Source organism: Hyaena hyaena, unplaced genomic scaffold, assembly GCF_003009895.1.
Source record: "Hyaena hyaena isolate Hyena2069 unplaced genomic scaffold, ASM300989v1 scaffold_7, whole genome shotgun sequence".
Taxonomy (NCBI): Eukaryota; Metazoa; Chordata; class Mammalia; order Carnivora; family Hyaenidae; genus Hyaena; species Hyaena hyaena.
In genome coordinates this window covers 5,033,802-5,044,576 of record NW_024080639.1, presented here as the reverse complement: position 1 = coordinate 5,044,576, position 10,775 = coordinate 5,033,802, and the positions used below count along the sequence as shown (strand labels likewise).

General features: G+C 46.8%; 1 protein-coding gene across 3 annotated transcripts in view; it reads left to right on the top strand.

Annotated features, from left to right (window-relative positions):
- The first annotated feature begins 2,156 nt into the window (after positions 1–2,156).
- Positions 2,157–10,775, top strand: part of TENT4B (terminal nucleotidyltransferase 4B) — a 73,177-nt gene continuing 64,558 nt past the window's right edge. For 2 of the 3 annotated variants that reach the window (XM_039241729.1, XM_039241718.1), the window contains exon 1: positions 2,159–2,941. In XM_039241729.1, the coding sequence (XP_039097660.1) occupies positions 2,313–2,941 (629 nt within the window). In that variant the 5' untranslated portion in view covers positions 2,159–2,312. Of the gene's footprint in view, positions 2,942–10,775 lie in introns of all 3 variants that reach the window. The other variant, XR_005530145.1, reaches the window with a different exon arrangement.

The following is a 10,775-nucleotide window of genomic DNA, read 5'->3' as shown; positions in this document are numbered from 1 at the left end:
AATCATTTTGCCAAAACGTTAGGTGTTCTTAAGGTTTGCCTAAAGAAATGAACTCTCAACTGTAACAAATATGAATTTCTGACATGAACTCTAACTTTGAATCGTTTTTTTTTTTTTTGGCTTAGATATCAGTGGCATTTAATGTGCTCTTGGATGCCTGAAGAAGTATTTTTAAAGACTGAATAATGTTTAAAATAAATAAATAAAAAGAAAAAGGCTATCTTGTCACATAACGTGTGCAGGGAGAGATTTTTGGAAATGTTTAACAAAGTCTTCAAGGTGGAATAGTGGGATCTTGATAATGCTTACTTTTTTCAGCTTTTCCATTTTTCTTGGTTGTTTTTTAAAACAAATTTGAAGTTGTCAAAAGAAACCTGTTTCTACAATGCTTAACTTTTATATTTTTTTCAGTGTGTATAGCCTAAGAAATACCGCTACTTATTTTCTTGGCTTTGTAATTCAGAGTATACAGCAAATTTCATTCTGAGAACACTTCTAATACTGATATGTAGTATAAATCAACAACAAATAAGATGAACCAAACGTCTATAGGCAAGAAAAAAGCGTTAAAGCAATGCTCTGTAATTTGACAAATATTTTTTCATCTTTGCCCAAAACAACAATAAAAAACTTTCCAGGATATTGGGGGGGCACCTGGGTGGTTCGGTTAAGAGCCCGAACTCAGGTCATGATCTCACGGTTCCTGAGTTGGTGGTTGAGCTCTGTGCTGACAGCTCAGAGCCTGGAGCCTGCTTTGGATTCTGTGTCTCCCTCTCTCTACCCCTCCTCCACTAGCACTCTGTCTGTCTCTCGAAAATAAATAAACGTTAACAAAATTTAATAAAAAGCTTTCCAGGATATTGAGCTCCCAAAATAGAAGGTCAAAACCAGGCATCAGGGACTCCTTCTGGACTTTGGACCGACCTCAGAGGGCACACAGGAAACATGCTCACGTATTTTTTTCTCATGATTTAAAATAGTTAAAATTCCCTTTTCCTTGTAGTTTTTACCACAGGAATTGGGAAGACATGCAAATAACCACTTTGTGGAAAATCTCTACTGATGCCAACGACACTGGGCTTAAAAGGTTTTGGGTGTTTTTTATAAGTTAATTCTGAACCGAGAGCTTTCTATGGCTGCCGGTGCACCTGATGGCAAGTGAGGATTCTTTACACGGCGAGCAGCTTGTGTGCCTGCCTCCATGCCTGGGCATCTGTGCGCGTTTCTGTGTGCGTGTGTGTGCAAAACGGGTTTGAGGTGTGTGACGGTGGCTCCGAGACCCTGGCTCACAGGCACAACCAAGATGCGCGTCCAGCCATGTGGGCTGGCGCAGGTTTCTTCAGTCTAGGCTGGGGCGGGGGATGCTCCGCCAGGGCCTGAGGCGCTGCACGCATGGCGCCGCGCAGCCCGCGTCCACGCAGGGTCCCGAGCACATGCTAGGGAGTGGGGCACATTTTCTCCCCTTCCCCCCACCTCCTCCTCGAGCCCGACTAGAAGCGGAGATCTCGGGAGGGGTCGCGAGAGCGGGGGGGGGGGGTCCCGGAGGGCCCTGGGTGGGGGAGGGGACGAGCGGGCGGCTCCTCCCACAATCCGTTCCCTGCGGAGCCGGTGTCCGTTCGGCCTCACCCGGTCTCAGGGACCGGGAAACCCAGACCGGGGGCGGCGCGCGCCTCAGGGGCGTCTAGACGCCCAGGTACGTGCAGCCCCTTCCTCAGGACTCATGGGGACGGTTGAGCCGGGCGGTTGCGGCCCCCGCCGCGCCGCACCACGGCCTCTGTGACGCACGCCGCGGCCGCCTGGGCTAGCCGGGCGGCGCGGCGCGGCGCGGCGGGGGCGGGGCGAGCGCGGGAGGGCGGGGCGGGGGCGGAGCCGGAGGTGGCCCCGCCCCAGGGCCGGAGGAGCGAGGACGCTACGGAGCAGGCGCGTCCCGCCGCTGCCGCCGCCGCCGCCGCCGCCGCTGCTGCCGCCGCCGCCGCCGCCGCCGCCGCCGCTCGCCCTACTCCAGAGCTGCCGCCGCCGCCGCCATTTGCACGGGGACCCCAGTGACAGGGGCTCGGCGGAGGGGCGGAGGGAGGGGGGGAGGGCCCGCGGAGCCCCCGAGGGCGGGAGCGACGCCGCCGGCGCCGGCCGGGCTCCCTGCGCGACCGCGCCGCCCGCGGCGGGCCCCGAGCAGCAGCAGCAGCAGCAGTAGCAGCAGCAGCAGCAGCAGCAGCAGCAGCAGCCGCCGAGGCCGGGCGTGCGCCTGAGGCGCGGCGGCGGCGGCGGCCCTGCGGGCGGCCGAGAGGGGCGGGGGCAGAGGCCGCCGCCGTTTGATGGATCCGAGGATCGCCTGGTTCCAGCCAGAGCAGCTCGGACCGTCCAACAGTCTGTGGATGCAGATCTGGGAGACGACCCAGGGGCTGAGGAACCTCTACTTCAACCACCACTGTCACAGCAGCGGCGGCGCGAGCGGCGGCGGCGGCGGCAGCAGCACGGCCACCGGCGGGAGCGGCAGCAGCACCGGCAGTCCGGGCGGCGCGGCCCCGGCCCCGGCCCCGGCCGGCATGTACCGCTCCGGGGAGCGCCTGCTGGGCGGCCACGCGCAGTCGGCGGAGCAGCGGGACTTCCTGCCCCTGGAGACGACCAACAACAACAACAACCACCACCAGCCCGCGGCCTGGGCCCGCCGGGCTGCCGCGGGTCCCTCGGCATCCCCGTCCCCCTCCGCGTCCTCGTCCCCACACTCCTCCGCCGCCGTCCCTGCCGCGGAGCCAGCGGACCCGGCCTCGGGTAGCAGCAACAAGAGAAAGCGCGACAATAAGGCTAGCACCTACGGACTCAACTACAGCCTGCTGCAGCCCAGCGGAGGGCGGGCCGCGGGGGGCGCCCGGGCGGACGGCAGCGGGGGCGTGTACAGCGGGACCCCGTGGAAGCGGAGGAACTACAACCAGGGAGTCGTAGGGTGAGTGGTAGCTCTGCGGCCTGGTGGCCTGGCCTTTGCATACGCGCATCCGGGCACACGCCCACAGAAGGTGGATTGGGGGGAGCCTGGGCGAGGCCCCCCCCCCCCCCCCCGGCCTGCCTTCGGTGCTGGTTCTCAGGGGGCAATGGCCATCTCTCCATCCCTCCACCATTCATACCTTCCCCCACTCCGTAGCGGTGCACACCTCCCCCCTCAGCTTTCCAGGCCTTTTCTGGACATCCCCTCAGCCATCCACACCCTCCCCTCACGTCCCTTAGTCATCCACACTCTCGGTCTTAACAGTCCACACCTTCCCCGACCCCTAACCCATCTACTCTTTCCTCCCATCCCCCATTCAAATACACCATCCCCCCCCCCAGTCCTCCAGGTCTTGCTCCCCACCAGCCCACCACCCCAAGATGCAGTCAGTCAGCACGGACAGATCATTGATTCCCTGAGAACATTCCCGTGTTAGTGCCATTTGATGGTACAGGACCTGGAGGTGCTTTCCTTGCCAAGAATAGAAACATCCAGAAAGCTCCTCCCCCTCCCCCAATCCCAAACAGGAATCATTTCAGCCCTGTAAGGTTTTGCCTGCTGTTGACCCTTTTTGCCCATCTTTTATTTTTTTCTTAAAAAAATCCTGCATTAGCGATGATTTTTTTTTTTTTTTTTTTTGTGGGGCTTGAGGAATGAGGTGACAGCTAAGTTTAGGCTGGTGGAGATGGTGAGCTCCTCGGAGGCCGATAGAACTTTCTAGGAGTTCATGGTCCTTGGCTCCAGCTTCTCACTGTAAAGTTGTCATCCGGGCAGATACAGCCAGTGCTTTTCACTGTAGGGGGTAACTTCATGCTAATGAGTGAATGTTGCACCATTAATGACTTTCTGTTTAAAGTTCAGCAGTTACAAAATGGAATCTTACCTGATCCCTAGTGAACTGTGTACATAAGCAGGGAATGTTTCCAGCCAGCTTTCCCTTTTAGAAGAGCTCCTGTGCTGGAATAGGTTACTGAGTCATTTTTATTTTGTAAAATAAAAATTGGGGCTGTGTGTGTGTCTGTAGCTTGAGTATGGAGAATGAGCTTTCAAACTGCTTTTCATTTTTCAGATCCAGTTTTATATTGGGGGCTACAGTAGGCGCACGAAATTGCCATTAGTAATCTTTTGTGAGACGTGTTTGGAGACTCACCCATTCAGATCTGCCCTGCTTTGGCAAGCACAGACAGCTCTGTGTACCTTTTTGGAGGTCTGGGTAAAATGAGTTGGTGGGCTCCATCTGCTTCTAGTGGGCTGGTGTCCGCTTCATGCTATTACAACTCCCCCCTTTTATGGGAAATGCAGCCCGGCATCTTAGGGCTGGCGTGCCGGGGGTAACGTGTCAAACCTGTCCTCACTTTCCCGAGGGGAACCTTTTAGGGTTGAGTCCTCTCTTGCTTCAAGGGCGCTCTCCATGGTCAGCACGTTTTAATAAAAGGCTCACGGGTTCCATCCTGTTAGCGTTTCCAAGACAGAGCATAAACCTGTGGTTTAGTGACAAGAAAATTGATGTTTGAAGGTTCTAGTAGTTTCATTTCACAGGAAAAGCTCCAGTTAAGCAATCACTGTCAACTAAAACCCTGGAGTTCCCTGGTTTCGTTTTACTGACGCTTGTGCGTATATGTCTAGCAGAGATAGATAATAAATCCAAAATACCGGCTGCTTTTCTTTTGGAGGGGTTAGAAATTGTCCTCTCCTCCACCCGCCGTGTAATGTTGGGGATTCTATAAAAGGTTCACATTTGAACTTCATGGAGAGGCAGGATGTCCTTATTCCTGATTCAAATATATTGCCCCCAAAGGGATGAAGGGGAGGAATTTCCGTTTCCCAGATGGATTACTGTTTAAAAACTGATGGTAAACCTGTTTTTAAAACTGTTTATCACTTCATTAGACCTTCCATTCTTTTGCCTTTTCCTTTAGAGGATGTCAGTAGTAAGGGTTTCTATTTTATTAGGCAGCTCCTAAGAGTGTTTTTGTAAGAGTGTCTGGGTGTTTAAAAATTCTTGCTTAGATTTGTGGGTCCTTATGTCTTGACTTTTCCGGAAGTCTTGCTATTTTTAGTACAGGTATTTAAAAATCTGAATTCACCGACACCTCAATGTTATGCCATGCTGAGATTAAATTTAGTAAAACTGTTACTAACATTCTGAATTTTGGGGACTGACATTTAGCTAACAGGTCAACAAATTGTAGTGGTTCCTGGCCTCTGAGCTGACAGTCCAGGTAGGGAGAGGAGAAGACAGCACATTGAACAACAGACCTGAACTTTAGGACAGCTGTATACATATACTCTCTCACACCTTTGGTCTCTGTGATCTCTGCCTCAGCCGAAGTGGTCAGCGTACTCCCTGAACACTCCTAAGATATAACTCAAAATCCTTACTTCGCCAACATCCAGGTCCTTGATTCTTGTGGTGTTCTTCCTTTGGACTCTCGAAGTACTTGCCTCATTGCTCTGGCTATAGCTTGCCTATGGTTATTTTTCCTTTTATGTATATGTTTCCTCATATCCACTAGGTCAGTAGTTAAGATGGACACTTCTCAAATGTAGAGTATGATATTTGGATTTCATCCTGAAGCCCTCATATTTCTCTTTCAAAGTTAAATCCGACTGAGCTCACCGTCTCGGCCTTCTCTGTGTACCTGCAGACCTAGGGGGTTTGCTTGGGTTCCTTTTTTTCTCCAACCCCCCGTTTTTTTAAAGTAGCTTTCTCTATTCTATTTCTTGGACCTCATTCTCCAAGGCTGGCTGTGGTGTAGGAAGCAGTCCACCTGCTCCTTCTGGTTGTCCATGAGAATGAGCCACGAAACCCTTTTCGAAGATTTAATTGTTGATTACCATGGAGAAAGAAGCCATGACAAAAAGCAGTGAGCGCAGTTAACTTATGGAGATTCAGAGCCCGGGGTCCTGAGTCCCCCTGTGTCTAGAAAGTTCTTGTGGAAGGTGCTTGGAGCTTGTCCAAGCTCATCAGCATAGGCTTGTGTCGTGTGCACTGCCAGACCTATATTTTTTTCAAGACTTGGATGACATGTTCAAAATAATGTTTTGGAGCAGGAATTTGACTGTGGGATGTCAGGAAGACCCCGTTGGGAAATGTGGGCTTAAGGAATGATTTCTTGACCTACGATGACGGGGATGGGAATTGGTAAAGAGTGAATGAGTGTGAGAGGTGCTATTAGGTGAGGGTGGAGAGGATTCTGACTCCCGGGTTAAATAATCACACTACAACTTTGAACTAGAGTGGGGAAACGTCATAGTTATTATTGCCAATAAAGAATGGGATTGTTGATTTAGAGTGAAAAATACAGTGGGGTTTAGGCGGATCTGTCTAGCGGGGAATTGAAATTTGGGGGCCAAGCCAAGGCGTAGTCTTTACTGCAGTGGGGCCGTGTCCTTCTCACGTGCATTGTGCACTGTACCACAGTAAGTCCAAGATGCTGACATCTTCTTCAGCCCTGGCATCATGGCCTCTTTCTGCTGATTTCTACACTGTGTGATCAATAGGGGTGGTGTTGATCCTAAGCTCCAACGTAAGTGATCAGGTAGATTAACATGGGTTGAGTATGACAGAATTTAGAAGCCTTTTTCCAAGTGCTTGCTATGTTAATTTCTGTGCATTCACAAATGTAGCCCACAGTAATTCTCTAGTGAACTAGAATCATCGAGTCTTTGGATTTTACTGCATTTCTGTACTGAAATGTGATTTCAAGAAGACAGTAAGTTTTCCTGAAACCAGTACTACACTCTGTGTTAACTAGTTTCAATTTAAATAAAATCTTGGAAGAAAAAAAAAGACATTAGGTTTTCTCTGGTGTTGATTGTATACTAACAGTGCAGTTCATATTTGAGAATCTCCCCAAAACTGGTATAGTGTGTTCAACTAAGATACTTCATGCCACAACTCATCTTCTGTGTAAAATCTGTGGTCAGTGAACTGTCGGAATCATTGGTGTTTCAGGATGTGGCATCTTTTTCATCTTCCATTAAGTTTCTAGCTGTTGGAAAAAAAAGACCAGTGAGTAAATAAGAGCTTTTTGGAGGCTACCTTCGGTTCACAGAGAAGGTGTAGTATATATTTCAGGAAAGGAAAGATAGGAAGAGGATACTGGAAAAGTCCAAGGCAGGGAAGGGGAGTGTGTGTTAGAATAGTGCTGGTCCCGGTGTGATAGATGGCCTTATATCACAACTTCTTCCGTGAAACCCCTACTAATAAATCCTAGTGTTAGGAGTCTGGAAGAGTCCATGAGAAAAATATTTAAGGGCTCCCTTGCTGATACAGGACTGGTCAGATGGTTGTAGTTTGATATTCTTATACTGCTGAAGCTGAGAAAAATTTCAGCCACTTTTTCTGTGGAAAATAGAAAAGCAAGCTGTTGTGTAATTTCACTCAGCTTTCTATTCTTCCTTCTGTTGAATCCGTTGGAGTAATAGTTAGTGGAGGGAACTATTTCAGGATCACACCCACGGCACTGGAGACTATATGTGTTAATCACTTACACACATAGGTGTGGAGTGATCCTGAAGGGGGCTATAAGCACCCTCAAGTAAGAGGGTACTTATTTGAAGAATTAGAATCTGGTTCCCAGCAGCTGGTCTGAGACTCTGGTCTTTGCTCTTTCCTGCAGAGCTGACTGGACAGCTCAGAGCCTGCTTGAGGAATTCAGAGGCCTGCCAGTAGAATGTTCTTTCTATCCTTAGGGATATTTGCTAGGGACTCAGCTGCTGCAGGATACCACAGAGTCTTCAGGTTCATTTTACCGTTTTTAACATGACATGGACATTTTTTTTCCCCTAAGAGAATATTGACATTGAGGATGGCCCTGAGCTAGGCTTTACATTAATTTGGATTTGAACAGCAGGTGATATATCTATTTTCATTCTACAAGTTACTTGATGATCTAAGAGACTTTTGTATATGAAGGGTGTTAGGCCATATGGAGACTGAAGGAAAGGATTTTGGGGAAAAAACAATATGGAGATGCTTATGTTGTACAGTGGCTCCTTATTTGCCTGAACAGTTTGAATCTGAAAAAAATCTTATATACAGAGAAATTTCTTATGGTATCTGGCAACTAACCTCAGGAATTCTAGCTTCAGTTTCTCTCTGCTGAAGTAGTTTGAATAGTCTGCAGAACCGGTGTTTTCAAATTAGTTGATTTATTAAAATACTCAGTAAAGTCAGAGTCATGGCATAGCCTTTTTACCATGTTCTAAATGCTGTGTTAAATTTTTCTATTTGTTATATTAACCTTCTCATGCATAACCCCATTTGATTTCTTTTTGTTTCGTTTTGTTTTACTTTTTATTTTGAAATACAGATTCACAGAAAATTGCAAAAAACAGTTCGGAGAGATCCCATGTTCCCTTCACCTAGTTTCATGCAGTGGTAACATCTTATATAACTAGTTTCATAGCAAAACCAGGAAATCGACATTGTTACAATTCATAGCCTTATTTAGGTTTTCCCAGTTTTACATGCACTCATTTGTGTGTGTGTGGGGGGGGGTTTGTGCAATTTTATCACATGTAGATTTGTGTGACACCACCACGATCAAGGTACTGTCACCCCAAAGACCCCTCACGCTACTCCTTTTTTTCTCTTGCACACACACCCTCATCTCTAACCCTGAGCAACCACTAATCTGCTCTCCATCTCTCTAATTTTGTCATTTTGAAAATGTTAGATAAATGGAATTACACAGTATGTTACTTTGGCTTTTTTCCTCTTACCATAATTCCTTGGAGATCTATCCAAATTGTTTCATGTATTAATAGTTCATTCCTTTTTAATGTTGAGTAGTATTCCAAAGGGTGGATGTACCACTGTTTGTTTAATGATTCACCCATTGAAGGCCATAACGTGAAGAGTTTCCAGTTTTGGGCTGTTATAGATAAAGCTGCTATAAATATTCACAAACATATTTTTATGTGAACATAAGGTTTCATTGGGGTGGGGATGGGGTAAATGCCTAAAAGTGCTGGGTCATATGGTAAATACATACTTAGTTTTTTTTTTTTTAATGTTTTATTTATTTCTAGGAGAGAGAGAGAGACAGCGTGAGCAGGGGAGGGTCAGAGAGAGAGGGAGTCACAGACTCTGAAACAGGCTCCAGGCTCTGAGCTGGCAGTCAGCACAGAGCCCGACGCGGGGCTCGAACCCACGAACCGCGAGATCATGACCTAAGCGAAAGTCGGACGCCCAACCGACTAAGCCACCCAGGTGCCCCAGTACATACTTAGTTTTAAAAGAAACTGCTAAATTCTCTTTTACAGTTTTGTATTATATTGCATCCCTACGAGCCCTGTGAGATCCAGTTTGTCTGCATCCTTGCCAGCAATGAGTGTTATCACTTTTTTATTTTACCTGTTCTGCTATAGGTAGTGATGGTTAATTGTGTTTTTTATCGTATTAACCTCACAAATAACCTCACCTAATTTTAACTTGAATTTTTGTTTAAAAACTTTTTGGCAGTATTGGGAATGTCCTTAATTAAACAATTTTAAGTAGAACTCATTTTATCTTTTTCTTTGTTTTGTCTTTGAAGTACTTTGCAGTGTTTCCTTTACATGTTGCTTTTTCTTAGAAACTAGTATGAAGCAGAGCTATATTTTCATTAAAAAAATGTAAGCATGACAACAACTGCAGAGTTGACTTCCAAATTTAGAGTCCTGTCCTTTTCATATGTTGAGAGTAAGCTTTGTTTTCTGTTGGCTTGGCTATATTTTGGGGAGTTGTGAGTGGTGGTTTTGTTGTTGATGGTGAAGTTTTTCTTTTTTAAAACTATTTTCTTAATGTTCATTTTATATTAGAGAGAGAGAGACAGAGTGTGAGTGGGGGAGAGGTGGGGAGAGGCAGAGAGAGAGGGAGACACAGAATCCAAAGAGGGCTCCAGCCTCCAAGCTGTCAGCACAGAGCCCAATGTGGAGCTCGAACTCATGAACCGTGAGATAATGACCTGAGCTAAAGTTGGACACTTAACCAACTGAGCCCCCTGGGCACCCCAGTGGTGAAGTTTCTCTATAGTATTTTTATATCTGAGCAATGCGTTCAGATTGTGTAGAGTGAATATCTTCAGATTTATCCTAGAGTAAGCTGTGTTTCATCAGAACCATTTTCTGGACTAGATCTGGGACCTGGTCCCTCATTTTTCCCTTACTGTTTTGATTTTGCCAAAATCAAAATTTACTTTCAGTAAAGTCAAGTGTTATAAATTTCTGCCAGAGCAGGAATAAGAATTCATTAAGATCATGGCAGTAGTGGTTTAAAAGTTACTTTCCAATGATTGGGATTTAATGTCTGATGACATTTGGAATTTTGATATCTTTATTCCTCGAAATTAGTTTTTTGACCTTTCCTTTCTTCTTTGTATGAGGTGTTAATACCACTGCCCTTTAAAATGCTTGTTTTTGAAATCAACATATAGGAGCACCTGGGTGGCTCAGTCGGTGGAGCCTCCAACTTTGACTTCGGTCATGATCTCACGGTTCATGAGCTGGAGCCCTGTATTGGCTCTGTGCTGTCAGCACGGAGCCTGCTTTGGATCCTCTGTTTGGATCCTCTGTCCCCTTCTTCTCTCTGCCCCTTCTCCCTCTTTTTGTCTCTCTCTCAAAAATAAAAAACATTTAAAAATAAATAAAATCAACATATAGTTTAAATGCTACTAGTTAATACTAATTGTCAAGAAACTAGAAAATACACCTAAACCAAAGAAGTAAAAAAATAACTTCCATAATACTATTGCCAGGATATAACTACTTAACATTTTGGTGTGAATATTTTAAAAATATTTATCTG